Below are 20151 nucleotides of genomic sequence, written 5' to 3' on the forward strand. Positions count from 1 at the left end.
GGCAAAAAGGACAAAGGGCTGGCCATTCTCCTCCCCAAATATCACCTGAGTCTGAAACCAACTGTATTAGAAAGATAACATTCAAACCACCCCTGGCCACCTCCCAGGACAAAATGATCAGAGGCATGTTGTGCACAGGGGTAATTTTCTGACAACCCTAACAAACTTCACAGACAATAGTCTCACTGATTACGTGAACATCCACCTTGTGCAAAGCAGTCTCATGTTTAAAATGTAGAAACTCTGCGTTGTACTTCAATCAAGATGAGGTTCACACATTAAAAAACATGACCAATGTTCTATGGCTGTGCAGATGATTCCAGGCTGACAATAACAACAAAGGTCCAATCTTTACCTTAAATGTTAGTTTTCAACGTGGGCTTTTATTTCATTTTACCTGCGGGGTCGCTGTGAGTCAGTGACCACGGCAATGGGTTTGGCTTGGTTTTTCTAGAGGGCTGATAAAGTCAGTGTCTTAGTTTCCTAGCGCCACTGTAACACAAATAACACAAGTAGGTAGCTTTAGAGAACAGAAATTTCTTTTCTCACAGTTTAGGGGGCTAAAGGTCCAAATCAGGGCCTCAGCCCTGTGGATTCCTTCCCTGTTGGTAGCCCTGGGCATTCCTTGGTGCTCCTCACATGGCATCTATCTCCCTCAGTTTGTCCGTGCTTGCTCTGGGTCATGCTGTCCCTTCTATCACTCAGAAGTGGCCAGATTTAGGACACACCCTACACTGATATGGCCTCATTACCATAATAAACAAAATCCTATTTCCAGACAGGACTACATCCACAGGTACTGGGATTAGGATTCCCACACATACTTAACAATTGATAAAAACAATTCCAGTGATTCTGAAAATTAATATGAATTTTACATAAATTTGCAGGAAAACCTTAAAAGTATCATTTGCTATGACGCTAAAGGCAGAGTCATCAGCTCTCCTTGCTGGTAAATTTTAGCCACGGCCCCCACTCTATGACACATTTTCTTTAAAAAAAAATTTCCAAGAGAAACCACCCAGGGTTATGATTTTGGATGCCATCCAAGAAAAGCAGAGGAACTGAGTTAATTAATTCCAGACATACTTAAGCGATGATTCTTTAGGGTCTGACCTACTCTCAAGATAACAATCACGATCCCTCCTAAATTTATGAACCATCTTGAAGATTCCTGAGGTCTGGGGTACTAACTAACCTAAAATGAATGATCCATAGATCTGTAAAACCAACCTAATATATGAACCTTTTAAGAAAAACCAAAGCAGTGGTTGCTAGTTTCTTAAGAAATCTAAATTTTTTTAATTCTACAGTAAATAATCTAAGAACCACAGCCGTGCTTAGGCATGCATTACTCTGCATTCCAAAGAACACAACAGTACCAGAAGGAATTTTACCACCAGTTGGGTAAATGGGCTACATAAGCAATGTAATGTAATCTGTTAGATGATACACCTCTGTGACAGACAGTGGATGACTGTTCTTTCGATCCCCATGCATTTGATAAAAACTACTTCAACTGGTCACTGGTCAGAAAAAAACCGAGACATCACATGGCCCTCTTTGAGCAAAGCCAAGGTTCCAGGCCTTGAACATGCAACATTTCTAAGAGAAGTAGGAACTGTGAGCAGCCACAAGCCATAACAACCACTAGCAGGGAACAGACAGTGAGGATTCACAGGAGGTCATGGAGAGGTAACTGTAATACCTATGTCAAGGGCTAAGTTCGAAGGCTAGTAAGTGGCAGGGAGGGGTTCCAACACAGATCTAATTCTAAAGGCTATGGTCTTCCTACTGGGCCATGCTGTCTGCCAATCAAAGACAGTCTTCATATGTAAACAAGTATAGATGGGACTGCTGGTTACACCATATGGGTCCCTTTAACATCAATAAAAACAAAAATGACCCACTTCAAGTCTTAAATGCTTACAAGAGGCCATCCAAGGCACAATAATTGGTCTCTTTTTGCCTACAGCAACAAAGAAAGAGGAGAGGCAAGAAGAGGAGGAGGCAATGGAATGTGAGGCTAATTGCCTCCATGAACAACCACCTCCTTTGCCATGAGACTGGAAAAAATGGATGGTGCCCAGCTACCACTACTGAAGATTTTGATCGAAGATTCTATAGAAGAATCTTCGATCAAAAGCGGAAAAATATAAAACAGAACTTAAAATTCTCATGGAATCCAGACTTTCTGGACCCACTGAAACTGAATGAACCCAAAAAATTATTGTCCTGCAACAATCGTTAAACCTTAAACCCCCTGAAGTCTTCTTTAAGCCAAATAATTGTTTAACTTATTTAGTAAAGAATGTCTGCCTTGAGCCCTGTGCTCTTTTAAAGAACTATCTATATGGGATCAAACTGACAACAATAACTTGCAAGGTTATGTAGGAACCTTAAGGGTCTGTGAGTTCATGTTAACGGCGAGGAACAATTCAGAAAAGGAAGGTGAGAATGGTTGCACAACTTGAAGAATATAACCGATGTCACTGAATGGTACGTGTAGAAATTGCTGAACTGGTATATGTTCTGCCATGTATATTTTCAGTAATAACATAAAAAATAAACCATTATTTTTATCTTACACAAAAAAAAAAGGCCCTGCACAGAAGGCACAGTGATGGGTACTTTCACATGCATTATACTGCTTACTTCACATGTCTAGACAATGCATCATACTGATTTAAAAAATGAAGCTGTTGACACTTAAAAGACCTGCCTGGAGTTATCAAGATATAGGAGACAGGCTAACCCAAAACAAACCCAGTGCCCTCGAGTAGGTTATTGAAATTGAATCCAGGTTGGATTCTAAAGTTTTACATAAAACGCCAAAGGTCCAAGGATAATTTGAAAGAAAATGGGATACACACAGATTTCTTGAAACTACAAAATACAAAATTTTAGATTTACAAGCATTGCTCTAGGGAAAGTTTCAGAAATCTAAGCAGGTTTTCACAGGACTTCATATTCCAAGAAACTTTAAGAACCACTCTGCTTTGAAGATGACATTATTTAATTGCCTTAGAATTAAGCTCAGTTATGCAGAACAGTTGAATATGTTCCCATTATTTTTCCTCCCAAACCATTTAAGTAATATTAGGATTAGGGAGGCATATTATTTTCCTTCAGCTAGCAAAAGACTGTTAGAACCAGAAAATATTGTTAAGATTACATCCAGGGCTAATCAACTGATAGTGAACCAGTTCTCTTGCTCAAATTCCATTACGTGATTTCTTTCAGGGCCTTTTTCTATTTTTGAAATGTAACATAAGAGGTCATTGGTGGTTCAGTGGTAGAATTCTCACCTTCCATGCAGGAGACCTGAGTTCAATCCCTGAACAGTGCACCTTCTGCTCAGCCATCACCCACCAGTGGTAGATTACATGTTGCTGCGTAAACTCTGATGCAGAGTTTCCAGGCTAAGAAAGACTAGGAACAAAGGCCTGGCAATCTACTTCCAAAAGATCAGCCAATGAAAACCCTATGGTTCACAACAGTCTGATCAGCAACCAATCATGGGAATGGCTTGCGACTGGGCAGGGTTTTGCTCTGTTGTGCACAGAGTTGCCATGAGTTGGGAACCAACTCGATGGCACCTAACAACAAACAGCAATGTGACATAAGGTTCCAGGCCGTTTTCCAGAGCATGCCCATTCTCAGTGCGGTGGCCACAGCAAAGGCACCACAGCGAGCACCAGAACCATACCCCCACCGGCCCGTTTTGGGTCAATATATAAATACAAGTCAGCCACATGCGGATGGACTTAACAGCTTCAATTTTTCATACTTATGTCTTTTTTAGTTAGCCCTGCCAACTAGTCAAAGTGCATGAAGTCTTTCAGAAGGAGGATGTGACAAATATTTTTCGGTCACTTGGGTAGGAACTCACCCATTCTTTATGTCACCCAATAGAGAAATAGGCAGTATAAGAAAAGCATGATCTATTTTCTTATGACTTTCCCTTGCCAAACATTTTTAATCGTTATTTTAAAATTCAGAAATGGAACCTAATTTTAGCAATGTGTAGCTACAGGATAAAAACTATGAAGTCATGGCACCCATAAATAATTATAGCAGTTGGCAGTAAAACTGGCATTTAATTATAAATCTTCTAAGACTGTTAAAAAAAAACAGCATCTCAAAATGCTTAAAAAAAAAAAAGAAAAGGAGGCCCTAATCTCATTTTGATTATTTCAGTTGACAAAAAAGTTGTGTCTATTTTTTTTTTGCGGGAGTCACTTTTGTCCAAGGTCTCAAATTTTTAGCTTCCATAGCCAACACTCCAGTATAGAATACTCTATATTGCTTAAGCATAATAGTATAGGATCATTCATCTTGTAAATACGTGCTACAAACACGATGATTACTGCAAAGTTAGTTACCTTACATACTCTGCTTTGAACTCTTTCTGAAAAATATGACCCTATAGCACAGAGTAGAACTCCCCCATACGGTTTCCAAGGCTGTAATCTTTATTGAAGTAGACTGCCATATCTTTTTCCTAAGGAGTGGCTGGTGGGTTGGAACCACTGACCTTCTGGTTAGCAGCGGAGCACTTAGCCACTGTGCCAATAGGGCACCTTCAATTATATTCAGTGGTTATAAAAATGAGCTCAGGAAAATGGGATTTACAACTTGGTTTTGTTAAGCAGTGACTCCTGTTACAAAGATTTAGTGTGGTCTTTAAGATATCAACGTTTTGACTCTGAAACTGATTTACGTGAAGAGATTGCAACACTGCAAACTTTATTTTCATATTTGCTACCCTATTCCAAAAACCACTTTCTAACATGATTTAAAAGACCCTTTGATATCAACTTCACATACTGTTCCTATCATACCTAAAAAAGGGATTTATTTTCTCACAGTTCAGGAGGCTAGAAGTCCCAACTCAAGGTGTGGCTCTAGGGCGAGGTCCTTCCTTGTCTATTTCAGCTTCTAGTAGCTGCCAGCAATCTTTGGTGTTCCTGGATTTATAAATGAATCTTTCTCCATTGTCTATCTTCCTCCTCGCCCTGTGCGTACCTATGTCTATTCTGGTCCTTTTATAACTCAGAAGTGATTAGGTTTATGACCCCCCCCTACTCTGGTTATGACACCTCATTTATATAACAAAAGAAAAATTTATTTCCAAACAGCCTCACATTCTCAAGTACAGACGGCCAGGATGGCAATACGTATTTTGAGGGACATAAATTCAACTCATAAAACCCCACCTGTAAGCTACATTAAGGAAGAGCCTAGCTCCTGAGCAATGGCAAAGCAAATGCACACGGATCAACAATTTAGCATCAGGCCGTCCTAGCTTCTGATTCCAACACGTTCAGAAAACGCACATTAGGTTTGTTGTTGTATACCCTCAATTCCAACCCATAGCGACCCTATAGGACAGAGTGCAACTGTCCCATCGGGCTTCCTAGGTTGAAATCTTTACAGGAGCAGATCGCCAGGTCTCTTTCCCATAGAGCCACTGGTGTGTTTGAACCACTGACCTTTTGGTTAGCAGCCAACTGCTTAACCATGGTGCCAACAGGGCTCCTTATATTAGGCTTAGAGAGGCACATTATTTTCCTTTAGCTAGCAACAGACTGTTAGAACCAGAAAATACTGTTAAGATCCTATCTTGGGCCCAATCTCTCATATGACAGCTCAGGACAGGCCCAAGGAAGTTAGGTGACCTGGAGAAGGTCGCAGCAACTGGCAGAGCTGGGTACAGGACTTGAGGGCCCTTATCTTCCAGTCCAGCAATCTCTCCAAGCACTGTGCACTTCTGCCTTTCTAGGGATGTTTGTCTTAAGCTGCTATTAAAATAAACTCCTCTTCTCAAAACACACATTAAAGTGGTAGAGAAAGAAAGCCTGGGGGTTGACACATAGGGTCTTGGAGTGAGATAACAGAAGAGAGCTTCTTAGAGATACAGAAAGGAACTAATCTACTCAGAGACAAAATACACACACACACACACACACACACACACACACCTCTAAGTGCACCTGTAATTTCAGTTAACACCTTACCTTGTCTGGTAAGAAAGCAGTTGAGAGAAGTAAGCCTCCTAACTTTGGACAAGCCTCAGGCTATATTTTGAACTATTTTCCCAAATGCTTAAAAATAAAAAAAAAATTTTTTTAAAACTCTAAACCCATTGCCGCTCACACACAGTGACCCCATGTGTTACAGAGTAGAACTACTCCATAGAGTTTTCTTGGCCGTAACCTTTAGAAGAGCAGATCGCCAGGTCTTTTCACGGAGCCACTGGGTGGGCTCGAACCAACAACCTCTGGGTTAGTAGCCAATCGCAAACTGCTTGCACCACCTGGGGACTATAAAGTGCTTAAGGAGGATATTAATTTTTTTTATTCTAAAACTATAGGAAAAAAAGGTTTGTGCCTTTAGTTATCTAGAAAATTTGCTTGGGAGAAATCTCATTCCCTATAATACTGGATAAATAATTTCTTAGTGTTACTGACTGGAGGGTGGAGTTAGAAGACATGACGAGGGGCATGGGCTAGAGAGATGGGAGAGTCAGTAAGAAAAGGGTTCCTTGTCTTGATCGTTCACCCAGCTTTTCCCCAGGATTTGCATTTCTTTAATAATTACTTCCTTTCCTTATGTTTTTACTATCCCTCCCCCTCACACACACACATACAGTTTTTTCTGAGTTGCTGAGGCAAAGCCACCCCATGTTCCGGGCTCAGCTGTATGCCTGTCTCTTCCATGAGTCCTTCCCATCTCCTCCCCACTGAAGTCCTTCAGCAATTACATAATCCGAACAACAAAAAAACAAAAAGAGAACCAAACCCTTTGCTGTCAAGTCAATTCCAACTTATAAAAAAAAAACCCAGTGCCATCGAGTCCAACTTATAGTGACCCTTTAAGACACAGCAGAACTGCCCCATAGGGTTTCCAAGGAACGGCTGTTGGTTTCGAACTGCAGACCTTTTAGTTAGCAGCTGAGCTTTTAAACACTGTACCACGAGGGCTCCCTGAACAACATAACCAAACCAAACTGGTCGCTGTCGAGTCGACTGCGACTCTTAGCAACCCTATAAGACACCGTAGACCTGCCCCATAGAGTTCCCAAGGAGCAGCTGGCTGTTTCGAACTGCGACCTTGGTTAGCAGCTGAGCTTTTAACCACCGCACCACCAGAGCTCCCTCAACAACATAGTCAAAATTTAATTACACACTCCCATACTTCTCGACATTTGCCACGTTGTAAGAAATTTCCTCCCAATATGACAAGTTTTTGTGATCAAGAAACACATCTTATACTTGTGCGTTTGTGTTTCCTAATAACTTCCACAGTTAGAAACACAACGTTTAACAAGTGGACAATACCCTGAAAAGTGAGTCATGTACTATTTTTCCATTTATCATTTCCCCCACACAGAGTAATCAAATTTGAATATTCAGTGATGCCTGTTAGTTTTTTCCTATAGTAAATATGCCTCTAATTAGGTTTTCTCCTGTGGTACTTTGAGAGGTGACAGACTGGTCTTTTATTCTGTTTCAAATCATTCAAGGAGAAAAAAGCATAGTGCAAACAGGGGAAGATTCCGGCAATTTTCACTTTGAAGTTGAAGAAGGCATTAATAATTTGGGACCCTGTTCATATTTCATGGTGGTGCTTATTTGATCTTTCTCAATGTGAATTTTTTGGCAGTCAGGAGCAACTTTGCTCAAGAAGGTGTACTTAACATGCTAAACTCAACACCCTGAATGATTAACGGCCACTTAAATGTATATTAAGACCTGTCATTTTCTTTCTACTGCAGCCCACTCCCTGAAAATCTGTCCCCAGAGCCACTACGCCATGACAAAGATGCCTGCACTTGCAAAGGAAATGTGTTAAGAGGGAAGACATAACATGTCAGGCATGCTGTTCAAAGTTCACCATCAAAGTTCACCTATCTGAGATGTCTTGTTATATATATTGAAGCCTCTTTTTTCTCCCTTATATCTTGCGAAGATGGCTGATACAGACTAAAAAAAAAATTCCTAAGGTAATCAAAATCATGAAGCCAAGCGCATTTTCAAAGGTAGGACTTTTATATTCAATGCACTCAGAATCAGGAGAAAAAGCAGTGTTGACTTCATAGTAAAGAAACTGAAGGACTTAAGAAATAAAAGTGTCTGTACATACACTGACTTTGGAATCACATGTCGAAAATATATATAAATATATATATACACATATATATCATAATCCTCTGCCTCGCCCTAAACCCTCAGCTGCTAACCCAAAGTTTGAGTCCAACAAGAAGCATCTGTGAAGAAAAGCCTGGCAATCTGCTCCTGAAAAGTCAGCCACTGAAAACCCGATGGAGCACAGTTCTACTCCGACACACATGGGGTCACCATGAGTCAGAGTCAACTCAAGGCAACGGGGTATTTTTTTTTTTTTAACACTCCCCACCTCTCCAATATTTGCCATCTATAATTTCTTTATATCGTCTGTTTAATAAATTTCTTGGGGAAAAAAGGTACAGACTGTGTTGAAGTTTTTTTCATTAGCTCTTTTCCTGTTTCTCTTAAAAATAACCCTTGCTAGCACTTACGGACTGCATTCTGGTGCCAGGTTCCAGGCTAAGTGCCGTCTAGAACTGGATTATCTCACTCAGTCCTCGGGTAACCTGATGAAGTTGTAAGAGAGCACAGAGCTACACACAGGGGCTGGCATTGCCCACCACAGTGCCCTGACGTCCGCCCTTTGGAAGTGAACATGTGACATGGGATAAACCCAATGCCGTCGAGTTGATTCCGACCCATAGCGACCCTAGAGGATTCCCATTTGCCCCGTAGGGTCTCCAAGGCTGTAATCTTTATGGAAGCAGACTGGCCACATCTTTCTCCTGAGGAGCAGATGGTAGGTTCAAACCATCAATCTTTCAGGTAGCAGCCGAGCACTTAACTACTGCACCACCAGGGCTCTGCAAAGTGTCCTTTCCATGTGGAACCTGTAGCTAAATGTTTACACGATAAAGATGTCCAACAGTTTCTGTGACCAGATGGAATTCTGACACTTAAAAAAAAAAAATACTAATTTTATTCGAGTCTTTCACCTGCATAATGAAAAGGCCCTATAGTGATTTTTCACAGGGTCGCTGAGCCGGAATTGACTCGACAGCACTGGGTTTGGTTTGGCTTTTGTATAGTGATTTTTGGAAACCCTGGTGGCGTAGTGGTTAAGTGCTACAGCTGCTAACCAAAAGGTTGGCAGTTTGAATCTGCCAGGCGCTCCTTGGAAACTCTATGGGGCAGCTCTACTCTGTCCTATAGGGTCGCTATGAGTCAGAATTGACTCAGAATTGACTCGATGGCAATGGGTTATAGTGATTTTGGGTGGGGAGGAAGGGGAGAGATAGGGAGAGGGTAAGGACTGGGGCTGTTGGGAAAACCAGGAACTATGCAGCAGACTCTGAAATCTGGAGAACAATTCAGCAATCATCTGAATCTGGTATCAGATTTGACAGTCCTTCCTGGCTTTTTCAGGAACAGGACTTCTTACTCAGCCTTGCTGAAGACTTCAGCTGTTAACTGACTCACGCACAGAGGCCAAACCTGGACAACCTGACCAACATCTCTGTTTTTAACAGTTCATTCCTGTGAATCTATCAGAAATACTATTTTACCTCATTACCACAAGTCCTTCCATAGTCACTAAAGTGAGAAAGATAGTTCACATTTTTCCCCTGAGCTGTTCTCAATTCTCAAACAGAAATAAAGTCCTCACGTCTGGCCAACAACCTGAGTGAGGGAGCAAGTTAATGAGTGAGAGAGAGAATGCACAGGGGTGTATGTGGGTGTGTATTTTAAGAGAACCTTTTTTGTTTCCATTCCAATTCCAGACACACCCAAGCCTAAGAACTGAGAACAGGGAAGCCACAAAGCATAAGGGTAAAACAAAACACTGTTTGCTGGAGAAGTCATATGTGACTGTATTTTTTAAAGTCATTTTTCCTGTCATTTAAAATATATCACAATGCAAATAGGAAAAACTGAAGAATATAAAAGAATACACAGTAAAAAGTGAATCTTTTTTTTACCAGAGCAGATGTCCCTTTCCCAGAAACAATCACTGTTCCTTGGATATCCTTCTGGAGGCTTTCAGTTTGTATGCAGGCGTATGTTTCCTTATTTCACACAAATGGGAAAATAGTGTGCAGACTCTAAACTGACAAATTATATGGGGCGGGGGGGCCCTAGGGAAATTCATGGCATCCCACAGCCAGGGCTCAGCTCAGGAATAGGGACCCGGGCACTGCCTTCAGCAGAAGCACCAATCTGAAACCAAACACTGAATGAGACACCTGAAATCTCTCTGTTCCCATCAGAACTGGCTCAGGAGAAGGCCAAGGGCTGGTGGAGCTGGCTGGATGAATGGCCTCCCCTTCTCAGGTGAGCAAGAGCTGGGGTGGCAGAGCCTAAAGTAGCCAACCATGGCCAGCCAGCTCTGCTCCCTACTCCAGGTGTCCTCACTGGGTCCCCATACTGCCCACCTCAGAAATTACGCAACTTGCCGGGAAGTAAAAGTGAGATGATATTCGGATTTAGCAATTTTAAGTTTGGATTTTGGTATTTGGACTTACCAACGGTTAAGAGTAAAATCCTCTTCTGTGATCGATATAAAATATGGGGAAAGCTTAGAGAACCTCCCACCAAGAACACGAGCTCTGTAAGAGCAGGGAAGCTGTGGCTTGTTCAACACTCTCTCTTTAATATGCCCAGTTTGGAAGCAAGCCTCCTGCAGCATTTAAATTTCTGCTGAACCTCAACACACACCAACCATTTATTTTTGTTGTAGTCAGCTGCCATCAATCAGCCCCCTGTCAAGTCAGCCCCTTCCCCCAACTATGGTGGCCCCACACACAATGAGACAGACTGCTGTGGTCCACAGGGTTTTTTCATTGGCTGAGTTTTGCAAATAGATCCCCAGGCCTTTCTTCCTAGTTGTCTTAGTCCAGAAACTCTGCTGAAACCTGTTCATCATCGTAACAACACACAAGCCTCCACTAAAAGACAGCTGATGCCGATGCGTGAGGTACACTGGCTGGGAATCAAACTTGGCCTCCCACCCGGAAGACAAGAATTTTGCCATTGAACCACCACTGCGTCCTTAATATTTCCTACCAGGCCAGAAATTCTGCTACAGAAGATCCAATGAGGCCATTAAAACCTATTGCCCTTATTCTTCACTGAATGTACCTTAGGCCTACAACTCCATCCCATTGAGACTCTAATGAATGATCATAGGAGTTTTCTCCCACACAGTTTTCTGAAATTCTTTAGAGAGAGCTATTGAAAAAACCATCTCTACCTCTCAGAAAATTTTCAGACTTGAAAACTTTGACAAAGAGAAATTATTTTTCAAAGGGCCGCTTCCTCATAACAGTCAGTGGCACTCCACTTCTAACTCAAACGACTTTCGGGATTCCCTTTCCACTAATAAATGATCAATTCATGTGTACCCTAAAAACATGTGTCAACTTGGCTAGTCCATGATTTCCAGTATTGTGTTACTGTCCATCATTTTGTCATCTGATGGGATTATCCTATGTGTTGTAAATCCTCTACGATGTTAATGAGGCAGAACTCAATCTATAAGTTTAGATTGTGTCTTTAGCCAATCTCTTTTGAGAAATAAAAGAGAGAAGTGAGCAGAGACATGGGACCTCCTACCACTAAGAAACAAGAGCCAGAAGAATAGTGCATCCTTTGGACCTGGGCTCCCTGCACTAAGAATCTCCTCCACAAGGAAAGATTTATGACAAGGACCTTTCCCCAGAGCTGACAGAGACAGAAAACTTCCCCTGGAGCTGGCACCCTGAGTTCGGACTTCTAGCCTCCTAAACTGTGAGAGAATAAACTTCTCTTTGTTAAAAAAAAAAAAAAGATCAATTCACCCTATTATTAGCAGCCACAGAATGAAGTACAATGCTAAGACGGTTTAGTATACCACTGAGAGAATTTTAGGGATACTTGTCTCTGGTACCTGTGTACCTTCTTTCACCTCAAAGGATCTGGGAGTTTCAAGTGGCTTAAAGGGAATTTCTCCTAGGCTACTTCAGGAAAAACAGAATCCCCTCAGAAAGAGGTGTCAGGGAAGAACGAGAGCCAGATAGGGGGTCTAGGAGAGAAGCAACAAAGACAGGCCCCAGGGGAACAAGTAAAGTGCAGTGACGTCACAGGATCACTGGGTGAACTTCTGGTTATACTAACAAAATAAAATTTAAGGACTGATTCATGGAGATGTCAAGACATGCTAACTTTGGGAACTATTAAAGCGGTTTTCTTTATGTGTGTGTGCAAGGGCGGGGGGATAGTTTTATCAACTAGATCTTAGTCCATAGTGAAGTAATTCATGGAACTGACAGAATAGACATTGAAAATATACTGTGACAAATATGCAGTCCACTGTTTCCGTCCAACTGCTGTTAATAAGATACCATATAAAAATTGTAAGCAGGTGACAGCACTGTCCAGGAAAATGAGTAATGGGAACAACTCAATCTTGTTGCCCTCGAGTCAATTTCAACTTACAGTGACCCTGTGTAAGAGAGCAGAACTGCCCCATAGGGTTTTCTAGGCTGTAATCGTTTATGGAAGCAGATCACCAGGTCTTCCTCCTGCAGAGCTGATGGGTAGGTTCAAACCGCCAACCTTTCAGTTAGCAGCTGAGCACTTCTGTGCCACCAAGGCTCTTTAAGCATCCTAGCAGGGAGCAAATACCAGTCACTCTGGTGTTATTTCAAGTCCTATGGGGAGTGCCTGCTGCAGGTGAATTCTCTCAGACAATGGAACACCAAAAAGGGTCTGGCTATTTCCAACCCCCATTCCCAACCTCCTGTACCTACCCTAAGTGCTAGCAAGCAGCACTCAGGCCTCAGAGGAGGAAAGAGCTAGTTCACTTTCCAACTGGAATATAAACTGCCAACAATTACCACATACTTATTAAAATTCTTTTAAGCCTCAGGCAACAGGATTGATATTTCACACAGTTGGGGGGGAGGGTACATGGAGGCAGGATCCCACCCTCACTCTCCACAACTTTAAATTATTTAAAGGAGACACTTTTGTACCTTTTCTATTTAGATTTACTATAATGAGGTTACAATTAACATGGAAAGCTTTGAATTACCTGATTTAGGAGACAAATGCACTCAGGCCATTTCAAGTTAATATGAATTCTGATAAACAAATGCCTTCATAGTTCAGTCTGGTAAATTCTCTCTCTCTTTCTCCCCTCTCTCATGAGATTTAAAATGACACCAAAAAAAAAAAAAGTTTCTTTTTTTAGCATAAATCTATCCCACTTTGTGGGGCTCCCACCTTAGATAGGAATGTATATCATGAGAAGTGGGTTTGTGACACAAAAAGATGACTATTCCTGTTTCAAAAGGAGTCACCATTTCTTTCCATGGGTTACTTCCCTATTTTGTTAACAATACAGTTTTAAAAGTCACTTCAAATTTTCAGAAGCACATGGACTGCATAAAGCAAAGTCCACTTGCATTTTTATTGTAAGTGTCCCCAAAGCCTTTCAAAATTCATCCTGTAAGTCCTCAGAGGTATCTTCTGGGGAGGGGGGAGGAAGCCCACCCTCCATCTTCCATCAACATTGTCAACCACTTAATAGTAAATTCTTCCAGTAAGCATTTAAGCACACTGGGCTCAGAGCAGTGGGCATCCCTGAAGCACAACAACCCGAAGAGTTGCTTTCCAAGACAGAGATTTCTAAAACAAAGGCAGGACGGAGACGTACACAGCTCATTCAAACTACCATGCAGATACAAGCACTGCCCCGAGATATACCAGGTATGAAATCGGGCTAGACACCTGGATCAGGGACACAAGGAAATCACGAACTCCACCCTGTATGCAGAGCACCATGTGAAACGTCGTACCCATGTTTCCAGTTTTCTAGGGTAAGAGTTGGCAAGAGTCAGGAACACAGCGAAGAAAAGACGGGGAGTCACTAACCAGCCCTCACCAAAGATCCTTGAGTTGCCGGGCAAGCAGGTAGGCCTCATATTCCTTCTACCCCATGACAGAAATAAAGAGGACAGGTGGTAAAACTGGGCACTTAAAAGAGGCAAAGCTGCTCTAAGCACTCTCACATGTATTAGCTCACACAACCTGTTAGAACTCCATAACAGTGATTCTCAAACATTCTGGGCTCCTGTGTTGTTGTGTGCCATCTAGTCAATTCCAGCTCAGGGTGCCTCTATAGGGCAAGGTAGAACTGCCCCATAGGGTTTCCAAGACAATAATCTTTACAGAAGCAGACTACCACATCTTTCTCCCACAGAGCAGCTGGTGGGTTTGAACCACAGACTTTTTGGTTAGCAGCTGAGAGCTTTGACCATTGCACCACCAGGGCTCCTCTGGACTCCTTTACACTCTTCAAAACTGAGGACACCAAAGTCCTTTTGTTTATGTGGGTTATAGTCATTGATATTTAGTGTACTAAAAATTAAAATGGACAAAATTTAAAAAATATGCACTATTTCTAAATAATCTACTACACATGAACATAAATAACATTTTTATGAACACTACGTTTCCAAAGCAAACACACACACACAAAATAATAGCGACAAGCAGGGCACTGACATTGTTGCATATCTCTTCAATGTCTGGCTAGGTAGAAGACGGATTGTCCTATTGGCTTCTGCATTCAATCTGTTGTGCTATCCCAGGTCTCCCGGCCTCATGAAAACTCAGTGCACTCAGTACACTGAGGTGAAAATAAAAGTCAAAGAGGCAATAACGTCTTGGCACTACTATGAAAATAGTTTTAATATTGGGGACTTCCTGAATGGTCTCAAGGATTCCTAGGAGTCCCCAGCCCACACTTTGAGAACCGCTGCCTTACGAGTCAGGAACAATTCTCATCTCCATTTTACAAATGGGCAAACTGAGGTATGGACAGTTCCAGGAACTGTCCAAGGTCATCCTGCTAGAACAGGTCAGTGCAGGCAAAACGCAGGGAGAACAATACCCGACCTCATCTAGATGTTGCAAGGGTTGAATGAAGTAATGAACATGAAAGAGCTGAGCATCCTTTTGATTTACCACAAGCGCTCGATAACATTAAAACCTCCCGTTCAGCTAGGCCGAACGGAAAAGCAAAAGAAACTTCGCACATTTCTGATCAACTGATTCATGACACCAGTGAGAAAAAAAAGACTCCACACCAGCTGCTGTTTCAAGCTTGGTGCCCACAGAATGAAAGCAGCCTTCTGCCAACTCAGAAACTCATGGCCTTTTTCCACCTTCCACTCTGCAAATGACACTGGAGAGCTGGGCACACCTGGGCACACCATCATCTTGTTCCCTGGGAAACGTGAGCAAGCCAAGAGAGCTGCTCCATTATTTACAGCCTCCTTTTTGCCTCATGCTGCATTTACAAGGAACCCTCAGCAAACAGTGGTGCCTAGCCAAGGCTCACCTAGAAGCCACCTCCTGTGGTCTTCTTGTCCAGGTGTCCAGCACGTCACCATTTTCCCTGCCCATCCACTCATAACTCATATGGTCCACCTGCCTCTGCATGTTGTGGGCCACAGAGTGCAAGTCACTTCTGTTCCTGGCATTTAGGAAGTGAGCTCACCTGAGGGAAGTGGGACCATTCTTCCAGCTTCCACCTTGATTCCCACCACCCCCCACACAACACACCTCACCAGCAACCAAAGGGATCTTTTTAGGGTATAGAACAAATAAGGTCAGTTCTCAGGCTAAAATCCTCCCAAGGCTCCCCACCCAGTTGGAATAAAACCCAATTGTTTATCCACACTGAGGAGGTCCTTCATAATCCGGTCCCTGCCTACCTCTGCCCCTGCATGCTCCTCTCTCTCAGGCTAGCCCTTCCCTCGACCTGCAGCACCCCTCTCCGACTTCCCTCCGACAGCTCAAATGTCACCTCCTCAAAGAAGCCCTTCCTGAATTTCCAATCTCTAAGAGTTGCCTCTCTACTCCTCCATCCCATCACCCCGAGGTATCTGAGACTTCAGGGCACTCTTAACTTTCGAAAGTTATCTTTATTTCACTTTCATGTTTACAGGTCTCCCTCCCTCCACACCTTCCTCCTAAGGTGTAAGGTCCAGGGCAGCAAGGGTTCCACCGGGGCCACCGCAACATCCCAGCGCCTGAAACTGCCTGGCACAGACTGTGCGCTCAGCGACCACTGACTGAATGAATGAAGCCGCGGCGCCGGGTGTCCCCGGGACCCGGGCAGGCGCCCCTCGTGCTCCCGCGCGCCGGCACCTTAGGGGGTGCGCGCGTCCCGGGGTGCCGAGCCGGGGCGGGGCGCCCTCCGCGCCCCACCCCGCCGCGCGCCGCAGGTGCCTCCCGTGGGCGCCCACTCCCCGGCCCGGGCTGCAGCTGCCCGCCAGCCCGCTCGCCGCACTCACCATGGTGGCCGGGCCGCGCCCACCCGGCGAGCGGCGAGCGCTGGGACGCGAGCGCGAAAGCGGAGCGCGGGAGGCGGCGCGGCAGGCAGGTGAGCGCCGGCCTCAGACCATGGCCGCTTCCCACAATGCCCTCGGACGGAAAGTTCGCCGGCTCCTCCCCGCGGCTCCCGCCCTCCCGCCCCTCCCATTTCTCTTCCTCCCCCCTCCTCCCTTCCTCTTCCTCCCCGCTTCTTCTTTTCCCTTCTCCCCCTCCTCTCTCTCTTCTCCTGCCTCCTCCCTCTCTCCCCCTGGCGAATTACCCAGGGAGCAAGGTAAGCACGGGTCTGCCTGTGCTTATTTACTAATCGGTAGTGTCCTGGGTAGTGTCCTATAGGGTCGCTGTGAGTCGGAATCGACTCGACGGCACGGGGTACTGGGAGTGACCGATTTCACCGCCGGTTTCATCTTTGATGTGATGAAACCTATGTGAAATTCACTACAAATTAGAAAATAAATACAAAGGTGTGGTGAAACCCATGTGAAATCGGTCACTACAGATTAGTAAGTAAGCACTAATTATCCCATGCTTACCTTGTTTTAGTGGGTAATCTGTCCCTGTCAAAAGCCTCTGTAGAACTCCTCGGTCCCTTCTTTTTTTCCTGGCCTCCCTCCCACCTCCCCTTTCCCTCCTCCCTGCCTCTTCCTCCTCTCCCGCCTGCCAGAGTCCTCCTCTTCCCGTCCTCCTCCCTTCTCCGTCCTCACCCCCCACCTCTCCCCCTCCCCCCTCTCCCCCCCCAGCTCTCTCTGCCCAGCCCTGCACCGGCTGCAGCAGGTGAGGATGCACCTGTTCCCTGCTTCTGCAGCCAGGCCTCCTCTGCAGCCACTCTGGAGGCCCAGACAAGCGAGAGAACTAGGAAGCCCCTAAGGGGAAGCGCCCTAGGCGGCTGCTTTTCTCATTCTACACCGCGAGTGTCATTCATTCATTCCACAAAGATTTACCAAGACATTTCTCTTACTCTTAAGAAAGTATCAGAGGCTGCCTAACACTAAAAAAAAAAAAGAAAAAAAAAAAAGCAGAGGGAAGGAGGGAGGGAGGGAGCAACTGTCAGAGTGAACTAGAAACAATTTCTACCCCACCCTCATTTCATCTTTTTTTTTTCTTTTCTTTTTAATAAAATTTGCAATCCAAGGACATAGGTCATTTTAAACAGGGCCCATTTCAAGAACTGCCCCATAGAGCTTCCAAGGAGCACCTGGTGGATTCAAACTGCTGACCTTTTGGTTAGCAGACATAGCTCTTAAACAAAAACACTACATCACCAGGGTTTCGATATAGAAATTATGAATAAGATTGAGAAGAACGGGAATTCCAGAACATTTAATTGTGCTCATGAGGAATCTTTACATAGATCAGGAGGCAGTTGTTTGAACAGAATAAGAGTATATTGAGTGGTTTAAACTCAGGAAAGGTGTGTGTCAGGGTTGTATCCTTTCACCATACCTATTCAACCTGTATACTGCGCAAATAATCCGAGAAGCTGGACTATATGAAGAAGAATGGAGAATCAGAATTGGAAGAAGACTCATTAACAACCTGCATTATGCAAATAACACAGCCTTACTTGCTGAAAGTGAAGAGGACTTGAAGCATTTACTGATGAAGATCAAAACCACAGTCTTCAGTATGGATTACACCTCAGCATAAAGAAAATGAAAATCCTCACAACTGGACACAACTAGCAACATCATGATAAACAAAGAAAAGATTGAGGTTGTCAAGGATTTCGTTTTACTTGGATCCACAATCAACACCCAGGGAAGCAGCAGTCAAGAAATCAAAAGACGCACTGCATTGGGTGAATCTGCAAAGGACCTCTTTAAAGTGTTGAAAAGCAAAGCTGTCACCTTAAAGACTAAGGTGCACCTGACCCAAGCCATGGTATCTTCAATCGCATCATATGCACGCAAAAGCTGGGCGATGAGTAAGGAAGACCAAAGAAGAATTGACACCTTTGAATTGTGCTGGCGAAGAATATTGAATATACAGTGGACTGCCAAAAGAACGAACAAATCTGTCTTGGAAGAAGTACAACCAGAATGCTCCTTAGATGCAAGAATGGCGAGGCTGCATCTTACATACTTTGGACATGTTGTCCAGAGGGATCAGTCCCAGGAGAAGGACATCATGCTTGGTAAAGTAGAGAGTCAGGGGAAAAGAGGAAGACCCTCAACGAGATGGATTGACACAGTGGCTGCAACAATGGGCTCAGGCTTAGCAACGACTGTGGGCATGGTGCAGAACCAGGCAGTGTTTGGTTCTGTGGTACGTAGAGTCGCTGTGAGTCGGAACTGACACAACGGCACCTAACAACAACAACAACACTTTAAGAGGTCCCACCTAAGATGTTTTGGAATGGAGGCTTGCTTCTGCAACTCTTCTGCTTGTCCTCTAGATTTTTCTTAAGTCATGGGGTTTTTACCTGGGGCTCTAGGAGTCTCCGAACTCCCAAGCTGTAAACAGAGTTTTGGAGTAATGTTATGTTGTTTGGGGCAAGAGAGTCTGTCAGTTTTATCGAATACCAGAAGAGATCCGCCACCCTAAAAATGTTAGGCTGGGTAGTCCCTGCCTGGTTGGTCCCTGGAGGCCAATATCTGTAAAGTCCTGCCCAAAGGGTCTGTTGAAGCTCCTTAACCTGCACTGCGGGCTAGCTCAGGTGACTGTGGATCCACCCCACATCTGTTCCACAAATATTTATCAGCCCTTACTCTGTGCCAAAGGAGCCCTGGTGTCACAATGGTTAAATGCTTGGCTGGCAACCCAAAGATCAGTCTGAAACCACCAGCGGCTCCATGGCAGAAAATCCTGGCCATCTGCTCCGGTCAAGATTTCATCCTAGGAACCCCTACGGGCAGTTCTACCCTGTCCTATAGGGTCTCTATGAGTCAGAAGAGGAGCCGTGGTAGCAAAGGGTTTACACACCCAGCTGCTAACCAAAAGGTCAGAGGTTTGAACCCACTAGCCACTCAGCACGAGAAAGATGAGGCAATCTGCTTCCATAAAGATTACAGCCTTGGACACACTATGGGGCAGTTCTACTCTGTCCTGTGGGGTCACTATGAGTCTGAATAAACTTGACGGGCACAACAGCAGCAACTCTGTGCCAGGCACTACAGGAGGCACGTTGGGGAGACATCTGGGAACAGCCCTACTCCTGGAGCTTATAGTATTTTGTGGGACAATAACTAATAAACAAGTAAATAAGTAATTACAAAGTACCATTGAGTACCAAGAAGCATAGCTTGCTGGAATAGACACCGGAAAGCTCCATATATGTAGCTGGGTGGTCAGGGAAGGTTGCTCCCTAAGGAGGCGACTTGACACCTAAGGTGAGAAACCAGTGCTCTGAAGCATAAAAGGAGAGTGTTCCTTCTCCAAGGACCCCAAAGAAGGCCTCTGTGGCTGGAGTTGTGTGTGAGGAGAAGGGCAGGAGCCAGAAGCAATGGGGCTCACCTGTGTTAAGCTGGCAGGTACACTAAAAGCCCCCAAGAAAGTGAAATCTTTCAACCTCAAAGTTCTGCAAAAGCCCAACTGCCTCCACGTGTCCTCGATTTTAATCCTTTTAGCTTTCACCCCTGGAGGTGTGGCATCCGCTGAGGGAGTTGGAAAAAGAATACCTGACAGTTAAGCCCCAGGCTGAGAGGTGATTTCACCTACTGAAAGATGATCCACAGATTATTGTGAATATAGGAGAGTGGCT

The 20151-nt window shown here is 44.1% G+C and overlaps 1 protein-coding gene across 2 annotated transcripts in view; it reads right to left on the reverse strand.

The window, feature by feature from the left end:
* Nucleotides 1–17066, reverse strand: part of AP1S3 (adaptor related protein complex 1 subunit sigma 3) — a 70519-nt gene extending 53453 nt beyond the window's left edge. The window contains exon 1 of one of the 2 annotated variants that reach the window (XM_049888314.1): nt 16985–17066. Coding sequence is in view for 1 of the 2 variants with exons in the window: in XM_049888313.1 (XP_049744270.1) it covers nt 16415–16417 (3 nt within the window). In the remaining variant the exon portion in view is untranslated. Of the gene's footprint in view, nt 1–16414; nt 16538–16984 lie in introns of those variants that run through there. The other variant, XM_049888313.1, reaches the window with a different exon arrangement.
* Between the last annotated feature and the right edge of the window lie 3085 nt (nt 17067–20151).

The sequence above is a fragment of the Elephas maximus genome, chromosome 6 (genome assembly GCF_024166365.1).
Source record: "Elephas maximus indicus isolate mEleMax1 chromosome 6, mEleMax1 primary haplotype, whole genome shotgun sequence".
Classification (NCBI taxonomy): Eukaryota; Metazoa; Chordata; class Mammalia; order Proboscidea; family Elephantidae; genus Elephas; species Elephas maximus.